Here is a 23,947-nt window from a genome sequence, read left to right as displayed (position 1 = left end):
TACTGCTATCAAGCCTGCTCTGTGATAGTTTGTACCACTGCCACACACAGTCTCCTCTCTTTTATGTTTGGCATTTTTCACAGACTGACAGCAAGTGCTGAGTGTGGCAGAGTAGATTCAGCAGTGCAGTGCTGGAGCTGTTCAAAGCAGATCAGTACCGGCAGGGGCAATACTAGGAGGAAAGTGACTTCCCCCAACTTTGGTGCTTCTTCTAGATAGACTTGAATGGAGGAAGAACCTATCTTCCTATTTCTAATAACTTATCTTTAACTGCATTGAGTTAAAAATTCTGGGTGGCAACCCTCCCATTGAACAGCAGGTTTAAACTAGTCATTTTTCACAAGAAAATGCAAAGGTTTCTTTGGGGAAAAAGAAAATAAAAAATAGTAAATGAAAGGTGTGTCACAGCCATGTCAATCTTGACAGCGTCAGCATAGTTTCAGTGCAGCTAATACCTTCTCCAATCTATACATTTCATAAACTGAAATTCTCCTTTATGTGCTTGTTAAACTCTAAGTAGTAAAAACCCAAAGTAATAAAACTAAAGTACTCTGTTCCCTGCTGTCATTTTCTGGATTTTGACAATTTTAACTGGTGTGTCAATATTTCATTCTATTGCAAGCAATAATATGCTTTTTTGAAATTTCTAGATGATAAGAAACTACATAAAATTAGACATCAAGGGCATCTGAGTTTATTATGTTTACTAGTCAGGAAACAGTTTTAAGAATAGTATTTAAACTAAATAAAATGTCAGTGATTAATGTTTCCTCAAGTAATTGAATGGTGTACTTTTCCACCCGTGTTAACTTCTCCCATACTTGTATTCACATGCCAATGTTTCAGCAATTCAGATATATTTTGCCTAACTAAAATATTAATAAATTGGTACTTAATTTTACTTACCAATAGCTTTGGTATAATGCCTTGCTCCAAGAAGTAATTCTGGAGCTCGATACCAGAATGTTACAACTACTGGATCCAAGTCTGCTAAAGGCTTCAGAGGTGAATTAAATAATCTGGCAAAGCCCATATCAGCTGCAAAATTAAAAAAAAAAAAAAAGCTTTAAAAAGTTAAGAAAACTTCACGTTGATCAAATGAAATGATTGAGCTCATTTGTTAGGTCTACCAAAATTGTGCTAAAAAGCAAACATGTTGTAGTAAATACGAATCCTGATAGTCTAACTTTACCATTTCCTTATAGTTTATGTTGAAATTATTCAGCATCATCACCTATGAAGTATATCATTATAAATCATTACTAAAGCAAGCCATTTAGAATCAAGAATTTATTACTGTTCTGAAAAAAGCATGCCAACTTGTGTAGCTCTCAGAACATTGGGTAAGTCCTTATTGGCCAGCCATGGTCTGTTTTCAGCCTGGTGGAATATGCCATTATCACAGGGCTGTTTGTTCAGGAAACATTAAGGGGGGGGGGGGGAATGGGTGAAATAGTAATTCTGTAAAGGTTAGAATGATTTATAATACATACATGTATGATACAAGAACTACCTATGAAAAGCTGGTTGCAATTGAAGCAGGGTTTCCTTCATGCCCCAGACAAGAGGTGATTCCAATCATGAGGGTATCTTCTTCCCTGAAAGCCTTCTCTCAATTTAAACTGGTCACAGAGTATTGCCAGTACCAAGATGAAACCATTTAAGCTATGCTTTTAAAATGTCTTCCATTTTGGGAAAATTTCCCTTTACTAATAAAACCTTAAGAAAAATATTCTGTCTAAACTGCTTGTTGGGATTTGTAATCTACAGTTTCTCACAGCGCTATCTGAACTGACCAGAATTTAGATGGTACAGGACAAGATGGACAGAGGATAGAGAATGGGGGTATTCCCACTAAATCAGGTTTTCGAAGTCCCAAACACCGAAGAATTTGGTATGGTGGTATGGGAGCCTATATATACTGAGTAGGACTGGGGAGGAGCGTGAGGCCTATAGCAGTTTTGAGAGAGAACGGGTTAAACCCATGCCACATGTAATAAGGAAAACAGCTACTGAGGAAAACTTGCAGAGTAAATACTCATATCTAATTTTGCTCCACAATCTAAAGTAACTATTTGCCTCCCTACTTTAAATTATTTTATGGCATTTAAAAAGAGACATTTTATAATTTTCTATATTAAAAAAATCAAGATAACCCATGATATGAAGAATTCATAGATATCTATGAAAAAAATGTGGAAAAATACCCAGTAAAAAGTGGACTCAAAATACCATAAGAAGTCTATAAAGCTTATTTTATGTTAAATATACCAGTTATGTGTTTTTTAAAAAAGTATTAATACTGGAAGAGTGGAAGCCCCTGGTATGGGGATACTTATGCATTCTTTTCCTACTGTTGCAAAAGCATGTTAAAAAAATTGCAAAATTTTCAAACTGATAATACACTTAGAAATGAAGGCTTTTCTACTGTTGGGACTGGATGGCTCAGAGGACTGGTGGTCAGATGCAGAATCTTTCACCTGTCCCTCAGCAACGTCTGACCAAATTTAGTAGAAATCTAAAGTTACCACCAAATGACTTTGCACGTAACTACCACTTGCGAAATAAGTTGGTGGTCTGTGAGCAAATACTAATGGATAATTGTCTACATCACAAAAATCACCAACACAATTGACACTGAAATGTGCCTGGAGACTGACCTACACGCTCACTCTTGGAAGTGCATGCTCAATGAAGATTAAGGTAATGGGAAGAAATGTTCACTTCTGCTGTCCATGCTGTACCTGTTTTGCAGATAGAAGACCTTGGTCTCTATCATCAATGTTACACCTCAAAAGGGTGCTAAAATTTTAAAGCGTGGGATTTTCTGACGTGCTCAGCATTGATCTAATTCTACTCCTACTGAAGTCAATTCCCATTGCTCTCAATGGGAGCAGAGTTAGACCAGTGCCGAGCACCTCAGGAAAATTCCACCCTTGATTAGCAATTTAGTGATCAACAGTTGGTTAAAACCACCAAAGAACACAGAGTGACACTGCGGAAGAATCGTCTCATAAAAGAAAAAGTCAGAAGTGAAAAACAATCTGTTTAAAAAAAAATTCTGCCAAACTGGACTGCCTAACTATATTAGTATAACAATACAGGGTGTGCATTAGAAGGCTACTGGTGCATCAATGATGAACTAGTGCATGCCACGGTGTGGCTCATTACTGTTAGACTATGGTTAGATTATTTTTAGTTACTTTTTAAAATAGACTTTATAGAACGATTTGGAGATTCTGCAAATTATCCTTTCACTGAGAAAAGTGGTTCACACCAGAAGATAAAATAGTGGGAAAGTTTCAGTTTCTTCCCCCCACCCTACTTCCCCCTCACCATTTTGAATATATTTAGTGTTAGTTGTTACCAAATGTCTCTCTCTTAATCAACGTTTTCTGGACTTTTTAAGACTCCTTTTGCTTCCTGTCTCCCCCAGAAATCTGGCTACCCTTTCAAGGGCAGTTCATAAATCAACAGTCACTCTCACTTTTATTATAAAATTTAATATTCGGAATAGTGAACAGTTCCCTATTTAGATTTTATAATACGGAGTAAGTTAGTGTCTTGGCACTTTGGTGGTAAAAGGAGGTCATTTAAAATCTTACTTATTTTCCTTCACTCTTCCAAGCTGACCATTATCTTTGTCCCATATTAATCCCCCTCCCAGCACGCGCCCATATAATAGCATAGGGATTTTTTCCCCCTTTTCATTGATGAGGCTGTAGCTGTGCACCATTGGGAATTGGTGCAGAGGTGTGATATCAAAAAGCCAGTCACTCAAAATAGCTTTTGATAAAGTTTCCAGTCACATACTAATATTTTAAGTAACTATCTTAAGTGATGCAACTGCACCTTCAGAACATTCTAACTTAAATGCTACACTGGGACTTATCAAAGATATAACATACCAATTTTTACTCTTCCTCGCTCAGGACCTTCACCCATAACTAAAATATTAGCAGGTTTCTGTGGAAAAAAAATAAATATACAATACATATACCAAGATAAACCTAAATAACATTTGTCTCTGAAACAATAAATTAGCTTTGTTTCACCAGTTTTAAACCAAATGCAGCATGATAAAGTCATAGATATTTACTTTATGATAAGGCTGTGGAAGTATCCAAAAGACAGGCTTTCCTTTGCTACCTCTGCCTCTCAGGTTTTCCCTCACAATCTCCTTTTTCCAGGGATATTTAAATTATGTTCCCCAGACTAACTGCCATTGTGGTGTCTTTCTTCCACCTGCAATAGCAAGCAAGCATGAGCCTTCAAGACTTCCAGAAACATCACTCTATGAACATCACTCACCAGGGTGCACATCTGGTACTTCACTGCCTCTTCCCCATCCCACTTAAAAAACAACAACAAAGAACCTGGATGTAAGATGTCATCTCTGCAACATATGTTTTGCCCAGGGTCATTAGGCACATCTTCAGACAGACATTTTACATTAACAAGAAAAATCTCAAGATACAGGTTGAATGTCACTATATAAATATATATGTTCCACAGAAAATCTACATGATCAGTCTAAATTTACTATCCCAGATTGATATAGTACACTAATTCATCCAGCTTTAAGACTGAAAATAAAAGCATATCCTTAAAACTATTGCCTAAATGCTTCTCCCACTGCTATAATGGCCGCCAAATATTAAGAAGAAAGACTCTTCTCTTCCTTTTCTCTATACTAAGGAAATGAGTTAAAACATTATACTATGAAGTAGCGTAGTTGAGCATAAACTCAGGTACACTGAGTTTACCCACTTCTAATTTGGGAAATAAGGAGTTAAGTTTAGGTTCGTTTACTCTGTTTAAAAAAAAACAAAACAAAACACCACTGATAACAGACCTACACTCCACTCTCCTTCTGGTGGCATGTAGAGTACATACCCTACACACAGCCCTTGCATGGGTATAAGCAGCAGTGTAGGTGATGAGGCACTGCTTAGGTGAGTAAAGATACACCTGAACAAAGTGGGTATGTGATGGGATGTTAGATGGGGTGGGATCTGAGTTACTACAGAGAATTCTTTCCTGGGTATCTGGCTGGTGAATCTTGCCCACATGCTCAGGGTTTAGCTGATGGCCATATTTGGGGTTGGGAAGGAATTTTCCTCCAGGGCAGATTGGAAGAGGCCCTGGGGGGTTTTCGCCTTCCTCTGTAAATGTGGCACGGGTCACTTGCTGGGGGATTCTCTGCACTTTGAAGTCTTTCAACCACGATTTGGAGGACTTCAATAGCTCAGACATAGGTGAGAGGTTTATTGCAGGAGTGGGTGGGTGAGATTCTGTGGCCTGCATTCTGCAGGAGGTCAGACTAGATGATCATAATGGTCCCTTCTGACCTTAATATCTACGAGTCTTTGGGTATGAACCCTACATGCCCAAGCAATGCTATCCCATCTAGACTGCAATTTTTAACAGGGAAAGATTCCAGAAACAGAGAAAGACTCCAGCTGCTCCACCCAGCCAGGTCCCTTCCACAACCTTTCACTGAAGTGTTTCTTGTGAAAGTGTTTCAATGAAAGTGTTGCACCACAGTGCAAAGGCAGCCTGCTATTCACTATGATGTGTAGTTATACATACCCGATATGCTGCCACCAGTGGTGTGAAGCTGGATTACTAATGGGGAAATTCTGCACAACTGCGCACATACAGAATTCATGCCCCCCCCCCCCCATTTTTTTCTTCTCCACAGAGCTGGAACTGCGGTTACACCTTTTGCCGACCGGGGCTGCTGACACACCAGAAAAGAAGGCAGCCAGCCTGCAGAGAGGATGCATCCCCCACAGAAGGGCCAGATGGAGTCAGCATGGGACAGAGCGGGGCACACCGGGCTACTGCGGGTCACAGACCGGGGTTCCGAAGGGTTAGTGGGGGCAGACTGGGGTGCAGGCTCAGGTGCTAGTGGGGTGACAGCGTTGGGCAAGGAGCTGAATGAGAGGGGGGGCTGCAGGTCCATATGGGGACAGGGTAGGATGGGCTGCAGGGACACACCGGGACAGGGGCAGATGTGTCTGACTGAATGGGAAAGGCTAGGGGTCTGCAATGGTCTGCACAGGGAGGCTCCCGAACTCTATTCCCCCTTCCAAAAAAACAACCCTGTCCCATATTTCTCCCACCCACAACCAACAACCCTCCAGGTTCACTCCCAGGCTCCTTCCCAATAATTGCTTCCCTTGCCCTCAGCTCCTCTGTTACCCCTGACTCCCCCAAGCCTTGCAGTGCTCCTGAAGGTTGCGGGGAAATAAGTTTCTGTATTGTAGTTCAAATGAATTATTTCTAAGGCTGTCAATTAAATCGCAGTTAACTCAAATGATTAACTCAAAACAAATTAACTCAAACAAAATTAATTACAGTTTTAATTGCACTGTTAATAACAATACCCATTTACATTTATTATAAATATTTTTGGATTTTTTCTAATTTTCAAATATATTTATTTCAACAACACCACAATACAAAGTGTACAGTGCTCACTTTATATTTATTTTTGATTACAAGTATTTTCACTGTAAAAAAACAAAAGAAAAAGTATTTTTCAATTCACCTAATACAAGTACTGTAGTGCAATCGCTTTACAATGAAAGTTGAACTTACAAAAGTGGAATTATGTACAAAAAACTGCATTCAAAAATAAAACAATGTAAAATTTTAGAGGCTGCAAGTCCACTCAGTCCTACTTCTTGTTCAGCCAACTGCTTAGACGAACAAGTTTGTTTACATTTGCAGGAGATAATGCTGTCCACTTCTTGTTTAAAGTGTCACTTGAAAGCGAGAACAGGCATTCGCAGGGCACTGTTGTAGCTGGTATTTGCAAGGTACTTACGCACTAGATATGTTAAACTCTTGTATGCCCCTTTATACTTCAATCACCATTCCAGAGCATATACTTCCATGGTGATGACAGGTTCTGCTCAATAATAATCCAAAACAGTATGGACCGATGCATGTTCATTTTCATTATCTGAGTCAGACATCACCAGCAGAAGGTTGTTTTTCTCTTTTGGTGGTTCAGGTTCTGTAGTTTCCGCATCAGAGTGTTGTTCTTTTAAGACTTTTGTTTAGCATATCCGGCACATAAATACCTTGCAATGCTGGCTATGAAAGTGCCAAGCAAATGCCTGTTCTCACTTTCTGGTGACATTGTAAATAAGAGGGCAGCATTATCTCCTGTAAATGTAAGCCAACTTGTTTCTCTCTCAGTGACTGGCTGAACAAGAAGTAGGACTGAGTGGACTTGTAGGCTCTGAAGTTTTACATTGTTTTGTTTTTTTCATGCAGTTATTAACAAAAAAATCTACATTTGTAAGTTGTATTCGCAAGATAGATTGCACTACAGTATTTGTATGAGGTGAATTGAAAAATGCTATTTCTTTTGTTTTACCATTTTTACAGTACAAATATTCATAAGAAAAAATACACACTAATTTCAGTTACACCACATTATACAATATATATGAAAATGTGGAAAACCATCAAAAATATTTTATAAATTTCAATTGGTATTCTGTTGTTTAACAGTATGATTAAAACTGTGATTAATCACGATTAATTTTTTTGAGTTAATCGTGTGAGTTAACTGTGATTAATCAACAGCCCTAGTATTTTTCAATTCACCTCATACAAGTACTGTAGTGCAATCTCTTTATCATGAAAGTGCAACTTACAAATTTTCCTTTTTTTTTGGTTACATAACTGCACTCAAAAACAAAACAATGTAAAACTTTAGAGCCTACAAACCCACTCAGTCCTACTTCTTGTTCAACCAATCGTGAAGACAAACAAGTTTGTTTACATTTCCAGAAGATAATGCTGCCCACTTCTTATTTACCATGTCACCTGAATGTGAGAACAGGTATTCACATGGCACTTTTGTAGCTGGCGTTGCAAGATATTTATGGGGTAAATGTGCTAAACATTCATATGCCCCTGCATGCTTCAACCAGCATCCCAGAGAACATGCTACCATGCTGATGACGTGCATTAAAAAAAAAAAAAAAAAAAGCCTTAATTAAATTTGTGACTGAACCCCTTGCAGGAGAATCATACGTCTCTTGTTCCGTGGTTTTAACCGCGTACTGCTATATATTTCGTGTTATGGCAATCTTGGATGACAACCCAACATATGTTGTTCGATTTAAGAATACTTTCAGAACATTGCAGATTAGACAAAACGCAAAGAAGGTACCAATATGAGATTTTTAAAGATAGCTACGGCTCTCGACCTAAGGTTTAAGAATCTGAAGTGCCTTCCAAAATCTGATAGGGACGAGGTGTGTAACATACTGTCAAAAGTCTTAACAGAGCAACACTTCAATTTGGTAACTCCCCGAAACACCAAAAACGAAAATCAACCTTCTGTTGGTGACATCTGACTCAGATGATGAAAATGAATGTGCATCAGTCTGCATTGCTTTGGATCACTATAGAGCAGAACCCGCCATCAGCATGGAAGTATATGCTCTGGAATGGTGATTGAAGTATAAAGGGGCATGCAAATGTTTAGCATATCTAGCGCGTAAATACCTTGCAACGCCAGCTACAACAGTACTCTGCGAATGCCTGTTGTCACTTTCAGGTGACATTGTAAAGAAGTGGGCAGCATTATCTCCTGCAAAAGTAAATAAACTTTTAAAAATCCTTTGTCGGCCCTAATTATTAGTCAAAGTTCTGTATTAATATGCCTATTAAGTAATCTATTTGTCTAAATAACATTTCCTGAATCTTTATCATCTGTATTGTTACCAACATACCTGCTGACAGGTATTTTGAAAGAAATTACTAATATAATTGAAACTGGTCTGATTATATTGTATTATTTTGACAAATAAAATATGCAGAATTTTAAAATATTGTGTGCAGAATTTTTATTTTTTTGGAGCAGAAATCCCCCAGGAGTACTAGATGTAGCCACAGAATTGGGCTACTTATCATTATGACCCTTCAATTCTTAATCTTGGTAGTTTTTCCCTGTCTCTGCCACCATTTTCTCAGGTCTTCATACAAACAATGTGTTTTACAAACTAGTCTCTGCCTTGCAATCAGATGGGCACAGATTCCTCAAATGCTAACATTTTTTGTGGGTGAATCAAAGCTGCATTAAAATAAAAAAATATGTTACGTGATTTGAGAAAAATACAGAAAATTTAAAGACTTAATGAGGTCCCTTAATAGTGGCTGATTTTATATAAACCCTTATACTGCAATACCGAGCTAGAAGGTGGTAAATTTAACAGTTAGAGCTCTCGCTTTGAATTTTTTGGTTTAAGCCACTGCAAAGAGGACGATTATTAGTTATTTTGCTACTTTTTCCCCTACCTACACCAACAAGGAAATCTGAGCTGTAAAAGAATTAATATTGTTGTTCCCAATAACTCTGAAGAGGGGACTACAATTTATCACAGAAACATGCTTTTAGGCAAGTTTTCAAATTTCATTATTAAGAATATTGGAGCCATTATCCTATTGTGTAAAAACATATTTATGATTTTTAAATGAATTTTTTGAGCAGCATCTCATAAAAAATTAGGATATATAAATAAAGCACATTAAAAATAAGTACCTCAAGGCAATTTATTTGCAGGATTAATAATTATTTCCTATAAAAGGCTCCAGCAAGGCTTTATTAGTGTAACTGCATAGTAATCATACATGCAAGGTATCAGCATACTGCAGGAATGAGTGATTACATCTTTTTTTCTGTGGACAAGTTAAAAAAAGAAGAAATTCTTTGAGGAGTGTAATAAAGCTGTACATTTTCAGTGAGGTGAGGTATGTTCCATTACCTTTCTAACAGCAAGAGAAACTTTTCATTATAAATCACACTAACACTTATACTAGTATAATGATATGCAGAAAAACTGTATTTTCCACTGAATGCATCCGATGAAGTGAGCTGTAGCTCACGAAAACTTATGCTCAAATAAATTGGTTAGTCTCTAAGGTGCCACAAGTACTCCGTTTCTTTTTGCGAATACAGACTAACACGGCTGCTGCTCAGAAAAAACTTATGTAACTTGCACAAGGAGAAGGTATGTCGGTTCCATTATTGCAATGTGTAAGTACCTCAAAAAGGGGTAATAAACACTGCTAAAATTTTTTTTCAAACTATATAGTCATAGACTCATAGAATATTAGGGTTGGAAGATACCTCAGGAGGTCATCTAGTACAATCTCCTGCTCAAAGCAGAACCAACACCAACTAAATCATCCCAGCAAAGGCTTTGTCAAGCCGGGCCTTAAAAACTTCTAAGGATGGAGATTCAACCACCTCCCTAGGTAACCCATTCCAATGCTTCACCACCCTCCTAGTGGAACAGTGTTTCCTAATATCCAACCTAGACCTCCCCGAATGCAACTTGAGACCATTACTCCTTGTTCTGTCATCTGCCACCACTGAGAACAGCCGAGCTCCATCCCCTTTGGAACCCCCCTTCAGGTATTTGAAGGCTGCTATCAAATCTGCTCACTCTTCTCTCCTGCAGACTAAATAACCCCAGTTCTCTCAGCCTCGCCTCGCAAGTCATGTGCCCCAGTCCCCTAATCATTTTTGTTGCCCTCCGCTGGACTCTCCAGTTTGTCTACATCCCTTCTGTAGTGGGAGATCAAAACTGGATGCAATACTACAGATGTGGCCTCACCAGTGCCAAATACAGAGGAATAATCACTTCCCTCGATCTGCCAGCAATTCTCCTACTAATGCAGCCCAATATGCCGTTAGCCTTCTTGGCAACAAGGGCACACTGCTGACTCATATCCAGCTTCTCGTCCACTGTAATCCCCAGGTCCTTTTCTACAGAACTGCGACTTAGCCAGTCGGTCCCCAGTCTGTAGCGGTGCATGGGATTCTTCCTTCCTAAGTGCAGGACTCTGCACTTGTCCTTGTTGAACCTCAGATTTCTTTTGGCCCAATCCTCCAATTTGTCTAGGTCACTCCGGACCCTATCCCTACCCTCTAGCGTATCTACCTCTCCCCCCAGCTTAGTGTCATTTGCAAACTTGCAAAATCATCCCGGAATTTTAAAATCATCCCATCATGCATTTTTGTGGATCACTGATCAGAGCTCATGCGTTAAGACTGGGTGAGTGTAAAGCCATGTCCACACCTGAAAGTTTTACTGTCAAAAGTTCTGTCTGCACACTGCTATCACCATAGCTATTTCAGTGGAGTGCATTTATATTTGGTTGCCTTTGTAATGTAGCATGTTCTCACAGCATCAGGTTGTATCAGCAGAAGACATGTGACACTGTAGATAGGCATCCTCATGTCCTCCATGCCACCATCTGGCACATTACCCTGTAAGAAATCTTTTCAGTGTATTGTGAAATACCATCACTCCTGTCAGGGAACTGTAGGAGTTTGGGGTCAAATTCCCATAAATCTCTGTTCCATCCCATAAACTACTCTTTCATGCCATTTTCCATCTTGTCACATTGCACAGACCGCTGGAGTGCTCTTGTCCATTTAAAGGGCAGGACAAATCATTCTTTTGCAAAATCGTAACAGCCAGACATACAGCAGGGATATACTGATAATGAGCGGATGACAGACCACAAATGAAACTGACCAACTGCTACAGGAAATCACGGAGAACCCGTACATGATGGAGCAGCAGTTTTGGGTCTGTACAACAAGAACCAAGTGGTGAGATTAGATTGCAATGCAAATCTGGGAATATCAGTAGTGGCTTTAGAACTTTCGGATGCAGACAGATACTTTTCTGGAGTTGTGTGCCAAGTTCACCCCAGCCATGCAGTGCACAGACACCAAGATGAAAGCTGCTTTTACAGTGGAGAAATGGGTGTCAATCACTACCTGTAAATTTGCAACCCCCGATTGTTATCAATTGGTGGGCAATCTGTTTGGTTTTGGAGAGTTTATGGTAGGGGCCCTCCATCATCAGGTGTGCAAGACAGTTAAATCCACAGGACTGCATACCAAGGATTGCAAGGCATGGGCACTGGTAGACCTCTGGTCTTCATCTTTCACATATAAATTTGACCACATCTCCAGAATATTAAGGAGCATCCAATCGCAGCTGAATAGTTAATGTTGAATTCAAGTTAGGATTTAGTCACTTTGTTATGTATAAAGAATACAGCATTCCAAAGTTTTAACACTTAGTGAGTATAATATGATTTTTTTTCAGAATTTATGAGTTCATTAATAAGTCTGAGTTAATGATTTTAGAATGGATCATTTAAGAAATCGAACACCATGCATCAGACCATTTCCCCCTTCCCCCACCCATTCACAAATAATCCCAGGTAAAGTATAGTTATTTACACAAAAACTGGCAAAAAGGTGAAACTTCAGTAAATTTGGTACAATGGGCAATTTTTAATATAATTTTAAGATTATGGTCTATTTTTCAATTTAATGATCAATTTTTCCATAGTTCTTCACAAGTGTAAGTTTCTCTTTCAGCAGAATGTGAAGATAGGCCTTCAGAGAAACCCACAAGGAATTACCCTCTTTCAAAATGACTACCATCTTCCATTGTTCTCAATGGAACTCACACCACAAACTGCCTTTAAGTAAAGATGGCCACTACCTCCATTCAGTAACTGCTCATAATGCTCATCTCTGCCACCTGGCACACACGGGACATCTTCTCCAATGACGGTTTTGTTTCTCCCTGATTGAGAACAATGTGAGGTAGTTGCCATCTTTCAGACTGGGGCTTCAATCCCATTGAGAACAGTGGCAGATAGACACTCAAAAAGGGCAATTCTTTGTGGTTTCTTTGAAGGAGAAGATTTTACGTGCGAGCCTCTGCTGACAGAGAAACTTTCAGTCATGAAGAACAGAAAAACACCATTAATCCTAAATATTTATTTTCATAAACTCCCCATTGCACCTGACCTACTAAACACAGAAGGCAAGGGAAAGAGAATCGGTTTGTAAATGCAAGCACATGGAAGTGTAAAGGACTGGAGAGATGAACTGGTGTTTGTATGCATAGGCGTAATGGGATGTGAAGGAGGGAAAGGTTAGTGGACATAAGGGAAAATATATGAATGTTTTAATTATTTCACAAACACACATTACATAGCCAGGAAAATTCAGAACTACAGTTACACTTAAAAAAAGATATTCAAATGTATTAGGTATGGAAATGCACAATTAAAACACCCCCAAAAATCTAATGTCTTTAAAAATCAGTTTAATCTAATCTGGGCCCACCAGCATTAATACACTATCACAATTGTATGGTTATTGCATGACATCTCTACATAGCTGACATAAGGATGTTTGGGTGCCTGAACTGAGGATTTCCAGGAGGATAGATTGATTTAAATCAAATGTGGGGTTTTTTGCTCATAAGGAGGATTATATCTTTATACATTTAGTTAAGTAATTATATAGCTTAACATACTTTTATTCAGATTCCTAATTTTTACGTTTATGTTAGAAGACAGTTAATGACATCTCTTATTTACTAGATTATGATTATTTTTTTTTTACTAGCAATTTGTGTTAAACTGCATTTGGCTGAAAATTGGAATTTGATTAAAATGCACAAAAACTTTTCAAAATTATTTATTAATTAAATAAAATCACCTTAAATGCGCTGATACATAAAATTTTCTTTTCAAAATATTATTTGCATTTAAAGCTAACTAATTAAACAAATTAAGTATTATCTGTAATTAGTTAATTAAAGTGATTGTTTATTGTCACAGCATCCTTCAAGACTTTAAAAGTAGATCTCATTTTTATTCAGAAACCGGTAAAAGGAAAAACAAGCTTTCCTGCTTTTTCAACTCCCAGTCAATTTTTCAACTTTGAATGAACTAGTCATTGAACTGAACTAGTTAAAATGAAATGAAGAAAATATTCTTTGTCTCTGCAGAAGAGGCTACTGCTGTCAAAAGCTGGTTAAGCACTTCAACAAACTCCAGTTCCAGGAATTTAGCCAGGGATATCCACTACTACAGCGGTTTAGCCATCTTTAAAGGTCCATAAACAAACATGTATTGCTTGATTTTTTTATTTGATTTAAATGATTAATGGACTATACTTAGTTTAGGCCTTAACAATGGTTGTCATAATTTTAAATTGGTTTATTTTGAAAAAGAAAATTGTATTTAATTTAAAAACAATCCACTTTATTTTATTTAAAAATATTTTACCTATTCTGATTTCTATATCTTAATGTGTTTGGATTTAACAGTAACTTTAACTCTGAATTTTCCTGGGTTTATAATGCTTGTTTTTGGGATAGTTACAACATCCCCGGGATGTTTTCACTCTCAATTACTGTTATATACTTTCAGCCTTTTTGTCTGAGTATATACATGGAAGCAGGGTCTGAATGAACTGTCCTCTGACATCTGGTGATGAGCTGAGGGAAAAGACTTCAGGGACGGACTGTGTTTGCCTAGACAGGCCTACTCTGCCTAGGCACGCAACAGAATGGAGCTGCTTTGCCAAAATGCTCACGTTTGGCTGGTGTTGGGTTACAAATCACTTTAATATTGAATGCAAAGGTAATGAAATATTGTTATCTTTATTGTATGAGTAAAGGGCAGCAGAACTGCACTTACCCTGCCTTGATCGAGGAAATCACCCTAAACTGAACCTTACTCACGAAGCAGGGAGGGATACCAAATCCCAGCAAAAGAGCGAGGGAGTGTGGACAGGTGTTTCTACCTGCTGATGTGGACTCTGCCTAAAAAGAGTCAGACACCATTTGACCTTTCCCTCTCCAGTGTTTAAAGACAAAGGTAATTAAACTCAATTGAGAGTCATTGTTTCTGTCCAGTTGATTACCAGAGCAGAAGCACTGATAAGCAGGCCTAAGGGCTACACCTTAGACCTGCTGTAGGGACAGGGGTGAAAGGAAAGACAATGCAGAGGCTGTATTGGCAATGAGGTTCCCTGATACCCAGTGAAATCATTAAAGACCTGGGGTTAAGCAGTGGAACCTCAGAACGTGCCAGTGCAGAAGCCGCCGTGAGCTCCAACAGCAGCAGAGTAAAGCAATGGCAGCAAGCGACCAGCAGCAATAGAGAGGAGCAGCGGAGGCAGCACGAAACAGCCAGTTGCAGAGGTGCACAGCAACCACAGCGTCATTGCTCAACATGTGCCCCACCTTTCTGGGGTGGGAGGTGAACCCCCATGAATACACTTCTGAACTCTGGGTCTTCGCTAATCAAGGAGAGCCAACTGTGAGTTGGGTGCAGTGAATGGGGGACAAGGGGAGTGATGTGTTAAATGGACATTCATTCATTGGACTTTCCCACAACAAGTGGGAAACTGAGGCAAAGGACACTGCCCAATGCACTGTGGGGTCAGGTTTTGCTTATGGTCACATGCTTTTGAATGTGGTTGTGTTTTCTCAAACTAATTCTTGGCTCCCTTTCCGTTTTATTATAAGTTCTCTTTTGTTATACACAGACTCAGTGATTTCAAGAGCTGAAATACTGGCTCTTAGAGGAGCCTAGCGATGCTGGTTAATTTTCCCAGATTACTTGGTGGGGGCTTGAGTTGGTTCTGTTTTGTATTGTTAAGAGGAACCCCTAGATACTGAACCTGGCCCTTGTCGCTCCCGACTCCAACTGACAGAAGGGTTACATACAGAAAGGTTTAAAGTCAAACACAAAAGATTTAGTATCCCAAAAAGTATTCTCCCAACCTCACAAGATACAGGATTCAGTAAGTCACAGTAGGAGAAGACCATAACATATAGAGAGACTGATGTGGCCCATAATACACACACATGGGTTTTTAGATCCAAAGGCTCTTCAGTGAACATACATATTATATATATATTTAAGTCAGCTGGGCTCCAACTATAGGCTGTAGTGCAGAGGTGGGCAAACTATGGCCTGTGGGACCGTTCTACCCAGCTCCTGAGCTCCCGGCCAGGGAGGCTAGGCCCTGGCCCCTCCCTCGCTGTCCCCACTCCCCTGGAGCCACGCCGCTGTGTGGGCAGCGCTCTGGGCAGCAGGGCTGCAGCACACCACGGCAGTGTGTCTGGCTCCGGCCGGGCAGCATGGCTGCCAGACATGCTGCTCTGAGCAGCATGGTAAGGGGGCCGGGGGGTTGGATAAGGGGCAAGGGGTCCTAGGGGGCAGTCAGGGGACAGGGAACAGGGGCGGTTGGCTAGGGAGTGGGGTTCCGGGGTGTGGAAGGTCAGGGGACAGGGAGCAGGGGGGAGGGGGGTTTGGATGGGTTGGGGGTTTGAGGCAGGCAGTCAGGGGGCAGGAAGTGGGAGGGGGCGGAGGCTAGGCTGTTTGGGGAGGCACAGCCTTCCCTACCCAGCCCTCCATACAGTTTTGCAACACCGATGTGGCCCTCAGACTAAAAAGTTTGCCCACCCCTGCTGTAGTGTCTACATGCATAACTGTCCTATCATTTTTAAAAGGTATAATAGTTTAAAGTACATTAAAGAATAAGAATGTTCACTCTGAAATTTCCTATTTATAAATCACTGATGTGTGGCCTGATAATCTTTAGTTGGTTTCAAAGAATTTCCCGAATTACACATCAATATTTAATTCTTGTGGGAGAGTGTATGTCAATAAAAGGATGTACTCAAGAGTGGTATTATTGTTCTTACTAAACATGTCCAGAAAAGTCATTTGAATCAGTTGACTAAGAGAAGTCCAGCAATTATAAACGATAATGAGGAAGTCTATTTATATGTTTTTTTGAATCAACTAAATCTGCCTACTGGAGAGAAGAAGTCTTTCATATTTGTTTATCTGAGCAATTGCAAGTCTTTTTGAAATGAATTTTCTTCACAAAAAAAAAAAAAACAATGGACACCTACTGGAGAGGTCCAGACAGATCTCAAGCTTAAGCATTATGTTCCTTAAACCTCGGTCTTCATTTAATGGTACTGAAAGAACTTAACTGCATATGGTAAGAGTACATAAATGAAGTAAAACTGTGTTTCATTAGTATTGCATATACTGTGTGCTAAAAAAAAACCTACTTAACTGCCACATTTAAAAAAAACACTAGGCAGTAGATACATACTTTATATTGTTTCCAGTAAAAACGTGTTTCACTTATCCCCTGAAGGGAACAATTTGCTTAAGCCTGATTTACTTAAATGCAACTGTGCAAAGGTGTTAAGATTTACATGTACAGTTCTACTTGTTCTCATTTGGTAGAATAATGCACAACTAAGTACTTCAAAGACTTAAGAGCAATAAACAAACAGATGCACAGAGAAAGAAGATATTAAAAAAATTAAACAAAACTCAGTCCTACAAGATTAATTCATTCCAATGGAAGGATGGTTTTATATATAAGACACATGATTAAATATCTACATATTCCTTCTCAGACTTCTTGCCTAACCTTTGAGCAAGTCATATTACTAGGTGCATCCACATAAAACAGAAATAATAGTTCCTCACAAAAGAGTATTTTGTGATGCAAAATTTATCAAATTGATAGTGTTTCGAAAACCATAAAGGAGGGGGCTATGAAAGTGCAATTGTGTTAAAATGCAAAAATAATAAATATTACACTTTAGAGGTAAACAAGAAATTCTAAAATATTAATGGACGGATACAACAGAATGTGTGTATCAATGAGGCAATGGGAGCTTAATCTTCTATGGAAAAATATCTGCTTCATTTTTGGTGCAGTTCTCCATGCTTTATCTAGGCATTTATACCATGCTCATCACCATGGATTACCTACAGGTCTGAAAGAAGGTTCTTAGAGAGACAATATTAAAATATTGTATGCAGTGTTGTTGAAGCCATGATAAACACTATATCATCTGCAGGTGAACACTTTTCACAAAGCTATCACACCATATCTGGCCTCTCAGTCCTCATCCTCAAAAGAAACCTGCACAACACTTTAAAAAAACTAGCCTGGGAGCTTAAATTCATACTTTGCTAGACACTAAAAATCAAGGACTGAATAGATACACTGGATTTATGGCTTATTACAACAATCTGTAACCCTTTAAAACCACCCCCCCAGCTGCTTCCCAACCCCCTTCCTTTCCTCCCTATGACTGGAGGGGTATTAATGGGCCACCTTACCGTGAAAAGTCCATTGAAATGTGTGTTAATTACTTATGCTAAACAATCTGTTCAAATCTTGTAGTTAGCAGTGACATTTTGAGTTAAGTGCTAGTGTAGACATGGCCTATGTGGGCAAATTTTTTGTTGCTCAGAGGTGTTATAAAAAAACCCACCACCCTGAGTGATGTAAGTTTTGTCTCTCACACCAACAGAAGTGGTCCAATAAAAGATATACCTCACTCAACTTGTCTCTCTAATATTAAAATATAAGAGGTCCAAAATGTAATAGAAATGCTAAATATTACATTTATCTGATGACGGGGGGGAGGGGGGAGCTAAAGAATTTATTTTCTCCGATAGGACATATTTTTTAAATTGAGAAATGTAATTTTACTAGGAAGATGGTGCTAAATTCAGAAATTTTTAAAAAATTGTTTACCTGCTTGTGCATGAAGTTATTTATAAATTAAATCAAATAATATTTTTAGACATCATGGTTAGGGTTAAAAGATTAGTTATAAAGAAAGCTTTTACCCCCTTATACCATGATTTGAAACATTTACTCACCACTGATTACTGGGAAGATTTTTCTCATGAGTAATGTTAACATTTTGTCATAATTATTTTTAGTAAAAGTCACGGATGGTTGTGGGCAATAAGCAAAAATTCACAGAAGCCTGTAACCTGTCTGTGACTTTTACTAAAAATGATGGGGGGAAATGGGGCAACTGAAGCCTGAGCCCCAAGGGGGGGGGATGAGAGCTCAAGCCCTGCTGTGGGGGGAGAGAGGGAATGCTCCAGCTCCCGCTGCCCATGGGGGCTAGCGGCTTGGGCACTGCGGGGGTCCCATTTAAAACAAGGATTGTAAAAACAATCTTTAAAGCCTATCAAAAACAAAATACTAAGTCATTATCCAAGTATGTAACAAGCTAAGGTTGTTAATGTTTTCAAAGTATTTTGATTTCAGGAGAGAAAGGAGGTGCAGGAATCTCTGCCACATCTCACATCTCTGTCATTCAGGACAGCTTTCTGCATCTCTGCTTCAGCCAGACGGAAGCTTTTGGATTCACTGTTATATTTTTATGCTCTGAACACAGTCCAATAGCTTCTTTGAAATACAGTCACTCAATTACTGACAACTTGGGGCAATATAAAGTATTAAAACCAGGGCTTTCTGTCACTTTGATCTGGGCTGGACTACAGTTGAAAAGAAATAGGTCAAAACATGAATATACTAGGTAATTAAACATTTCAGGCCCCCCCAAAAAAATGAAAGCAAGACCGAACTTAGAAAAAATGCCTTTCTACATTAAATATATGTAAGGAGGCAAGGAGTTGATTTCAATAAGCATAAATATATCTTTATATTATCAGTTTCATGGAAAAGACTATCATATAATAGTAGGGGAGACCTCAACATTTATGCAAAAATGATTAATAAAATTATTGTAATTTAGCAGGTTGTTGCAAACTTGTTTTTCACCTTTGCTGAACATTAAGATGTAGCTACAAGTATGTTATAGCCAGGATGTTTGGAAATAATACATATGTAACTAGGTATGTTACAAAATGTGAAAGCTAATCAAAGAAATTCCAGAAGGTTTTGCTTCCATTTCCCAAGGCAAGCAAACATCAACATGACAAACCATGTAAAACATTCATGTTTTAGGAAAAGGTCAGTCTGTGAAAGGAATGTAGGGTGTGTTATCAGAGCAATAAATCTAGGTAAAGGGCTCTACCAATTCCCACCCTCTTGCAAGAAAAACTGCTTTCGTTCTTAAAAACTGTAGAGGAAAATGTGTACTTGGAAATGTTTTAAACTTCTGTTTATGTCTTAAATGCTGAAATGGCAATAAACTTTGTGAAATGGAGACTTGTAAATATGTAAGCTAAACGCAAAGCTCCTAATATCATTGCTATGTAAGTGGTAAAATGCTTTAATGTACCCATGTGGAACGTAACAACTTTGCTAAACTATTGTAAGAAGCCATTTAAATATAGAATCATTTATATTAATGGGGCATTAATTAGTTATTGGCAAGGCAAAAGCAAACCCTCACCCATGTAAGGAAGACAAGAAAAATCATATTTCTAAAAACTGCATGAAGAATCAACAGCTTACATAAGAATGGCCACACTGGGTCTTCTGACAATGGGCAGTGCCAGATGCTTCAGAGGGTATGTCTATACTGCAATTAGACACCCACAGCTGGCCCGTGCCAGGGGCTCAGGCTAAGGGGCTGTTTAATTGCGATGTAGACATTCAAGCTCCAGCTACAGCCCGAGTTTTGGGACCCTCCCACATCACAGGGAAGAATAAGGCAATTTTTCGAGTGCTCCATCCCATGTCATCCAGTCCCAGCTTATAATAGTCAGAGGTTTAGGGACACCCAGCGCATGGGATTGCATCCCTGACCATCTCAGCTAATATTCATTGAGGTGGATTTTGGAGCGGATTTTCTTGACTCAAGAAGAAATGAACTCTTCTCTGTTTTTCTTATCTATGACCTTTGAGGGACCTATCCTCCAGAAATTCATCGAATTCTTTTTTGAACCCAGTTTTACTTTTGGCCTTTACAGCATCCCCTGGCAATGAGTTCCACAAGTCGGCTGTCTGTTATGTGAAGAAGTACTTTGTCTTATTTATAAACCTGGTGTCTATTAATTTCATTGGGTGACCAATGAAACTTCAGCTAAAGACTTCCTAAAAGTTATTTAATTTTAAAAGAGTGTTTTGAAAGTTTTAATATAAAAGAACAGGAGCGTTTGGACTTTTTGTAAACAGAATTTCATTTCCTGTCAAACTAATAAAATGGAACAAATGTCTCAGAGAATGTACTGAATAAAAACTTTCAAAACTAGTTTTAACTCTTGCTTTCCTGCCACAAGAGCAAAGGCAATTAAAGAAACATTACATATTCATTAATAAACTACATATTCAGAAGACAAAGAGGCTCCGAAGGACTACCCACGAAGGCATGGAGCCAATGAAAGAGCAACCCACTTGAATCTAAATAAGTCTGAAAGAGCTGTTTTTTCCCTAGAATTTCATGAAAATAGGAAGGAGAAGATATTAAAGACCGATACCCTTTTGCCCCTCCACTCCCACACCTACTCTGTTTAGACAGCAATCACTCCACAACTCATCCTCTCCATCTTTACAAGAAAGCTGTCATAGATAAGAAAAACAGAGAAGAGTTCATTTCTTCTTGAGTCAAGAAAATCCACACCAAAAAGTTCAACATGGATTGACAAGAGGACATTAACTAAGATAATGCCAGGATATAAAACTCTTGTAATGATTTTATTGGGATATGAAAATGCTGTTGTAACATAAATTACTAACAATTTTTCCGGTTAATCACAAGATGGTTAAACCATATACTCCTGGAGAGGAGATGGGCTAACCATTGGCAAACAGAGTCACTTATTTGGAACTTAACTGGATTTAAGTTTCTTAATATTCAAATTTAAGATAGCTCCTTAAATGGCTTCTTCTAATTAACTAGTTTAAATATTTTCCTTGATTTCATAGGATTTAGATAAGATTGCTTACTTTGCCTAATTATAAACTGTTTAAGTTATTAATAACTAGACAGGCTTCACTTGCCCTTAAATTATTTTGCCCCTGTGATTAAACAATGGGTGCCGCACTCCTGAGTTGGCAATAAGAGAAACAATTAACAAGAGCTGGCCTACCATTTCTAAATATTTATTTAAAAATAAAATTACCTGGCATCCAACAATTTAAAGTTACCCATTTTGATCCCATACAATAGTGTCAGAAATTATATGGTTAATAAATTAACATTAAAACAAAAAAGTTGGAGTAGTATGAAATGAACAGTGGCAAAATTTCTAGATCTAGTTAACACATTTCAAATTTAAAAGTACAGGAATGAAGATCTTCAAAAGTTTAAAAATATGATGAAAATTAAATTTATTACATTGGAAAAGTGATTGTTAAATTCAATAGTTGATAAACATTTGGGAGTGCATCTTGAAACATACAACAGCTTGGAGTTTTTCATAGTAGTGACTATATATCTAGACAAATACAGCATCTAAAAAGATACAAGATTTTAAATGCAACAATTTGGGTTTCTAGTCTTGCTCAAAATATTTTCTGCACATTTTGCTATAGGTGATCTTCCCGATTTTTCTAGACCTTGGTTCAGAGGAAGCTAATCCTGACTACTGTGAACATGCTAGAATGAGGACAGAATGTTAAAGAGGAAAAGAGCGGCTGTAGTTTTAGGAGACACTGCATAATTAAACTATAACTCTGTACAGAAAATAAGGAGGTAGTCCTGGTAGCCTAGACACTGTTTGAAGATCATTTATAGACCTTTTGGCAAGGTTTCAAGGGTCCAAAACCCAATCATTGTACCCTTTTCCACCAATAGGACTCAAGAACATCTGCCTTGATGCAGACTGCATCCAAGAGAACTACCCTCTTTAATGTCTATAAATCATATAAAAATATAGCAATTGCCATATTGAATCAGACCAACTGTCCATGTAATTGAGTACCTGGTCTCTGACAGTGGCCAGTACCAGAGGCTTCAGATGCAGGTGGAAGAAACTCAAATGGAATAGCCGGCATAAAAGGGAAGTTTTTTCCTAACTCTGGACAGTTGGTGGTTGACTTGGTTTATGCCCTGAAGCAGAAGGGCTTATTATCCCTTCTATATTTATTATTTTACTTAATGAAACTGTGGCTATTTTTTATCCATTCAAATGACTAATTAGTTTTGAATGCCAGGTTTCTGGACTTACTGGTTTTTGTGACAGCAATTTCCACACAAGAGTCTGCACACTAACATTTTCTTTTACCAACTTTAAATTTATTGTCATTCAGTTTCATCAACTACTCTTGTATTACAAACACAGGAAAATAGGAGTGCCCAATTTATCATTCATTTTATGTACTGCTCATATCTTTCTCCTTCCCTGCCCACATGCCCCCTGCCTTTTAAAACTATCCTAATTTTTTTTCATTCTTCGATCATATGGACATCTTTCTATGTCATCTTCACGGCTTATCTTTGGGTCATTTAACTTGTGAGACATAAAAATATTTTCCCCAGATTGGGTGATAAGAACTGAATAATGTTCATGGTGAAAGTATTTCATCCAATTTTATAATGGCTCTATAATATTTTCAGTAGTTCCTACATTGATCTTTATAGGTTTTAACTTTTGTTTGCTTTTTGGACCACCACTATGCACTGAGTAGAGGACACATGACCTGTTCACAGTGATTCTGCAGAGGCTAGGTTCTATGCTGTTCATCCTAAAAGAGTCAGCCTGGAGGGGCAAGAGAGGAAGCGGCACAAAAGGTGACTCTACACCACTTGTGGTGGTGTGAACAATCAAACTGCACTACTGTAAGATAAAGCAACCACAGACCCAAAATCCCTAAATAATTATGTAACCTGCACATTTTGCTGTCCCATTATTCACTGCTTTCTCCAGATCACGAACAGCAGCTCTGATACAAATCTCTTGCGCACCCCACCATTAATCCTTTGAAAGGATGAAAACTGACCATTTACTCCAACTCTGTTTCCTGTCTCTTAGCTGGTTTTTGCTCCACTTTACTTCTTACCCAGTGACATTTTAAGCTTTCTTAAGAGCCTTGTCAAGGCCAAATTTAAAAAAAAAAAATCTACCAAGTCCATTATTTTGTTGAAACAGTTCTAAAAGATTCAAAGCAAAATTAAGCACACTCATTATCTTCATGTAGGATTCTCACTCCTGGATCTCAACTCCAATGACAGTTCTGTAGGAAACTATGCTACCTCTTAAGACTTTTATCCACTGAGGAATCTGAAGGCATTCTCTAGGGCTAAGTTTTACTGACCATGCTCCACCACAGATAGCGTAGAGGCTTAGGAATTTTCCAGACATTTATTTCCTAACCACAGCTGGCCAC

The 23,947-nt window shown here is 38.5% G+C and overlaps 1 protein-coding gene across 5 annotated transcripts in view; it reads right to left on the bottom strand.

Annotated features, from left to right (window-relative positions):
- Positions 1 to 23,947, bottom strand: part of CDK8 (cyclin dependent kinase 8) — a 197,984-nt gene that overhangs the window by 40,517 nt on the left and 133,520 nt on the right. For 3 of the 5 annotated variants that reach the window (XM_073340405.1, XM_073340395.1, XM_073340415.1), the window contains exons 5-6: positions 3,909 to 3,966; positions 907 to 1,038 (exon numbers count right to left, since the gene is read on the bottom strand). In XM_073340405.1, the coding sequence (XP_073196506.1) occupies positions 907 to 1,038; positions 3,909 to 3,966 (190 nt within the window). Of the gene's footprint in view, positions 1 to 906; positions 1,039 to 3,908; positions 3,967 to 4,311; positions 4,995 to 23,947 lie in introns of those variants that run through there. The other 2 variants (XM_073340424.1, XM_073340434.1) reach the window with 2 other exon arrangements.

The sequence above is a fragment of the Lepidochelys kempii genome, chromosome 1 (assembly GCF_965140265.1).
Source record: "Lepidochelys kempii isolate rLepKem1 chromosome 1, rLepKem1.hap2, whole genome shotgun sequence".
Classification (NCBI taxonomy): Eukaryota; Metazoa; Chordata; order Testudines; family Cheloniidae; genus Lepidochelys; species Lepidochelys kempii.
Note: the sequence above shows the minus strand (reverse complement) of the source record. Positions and strands in the feature narration are given on the sequence as shown.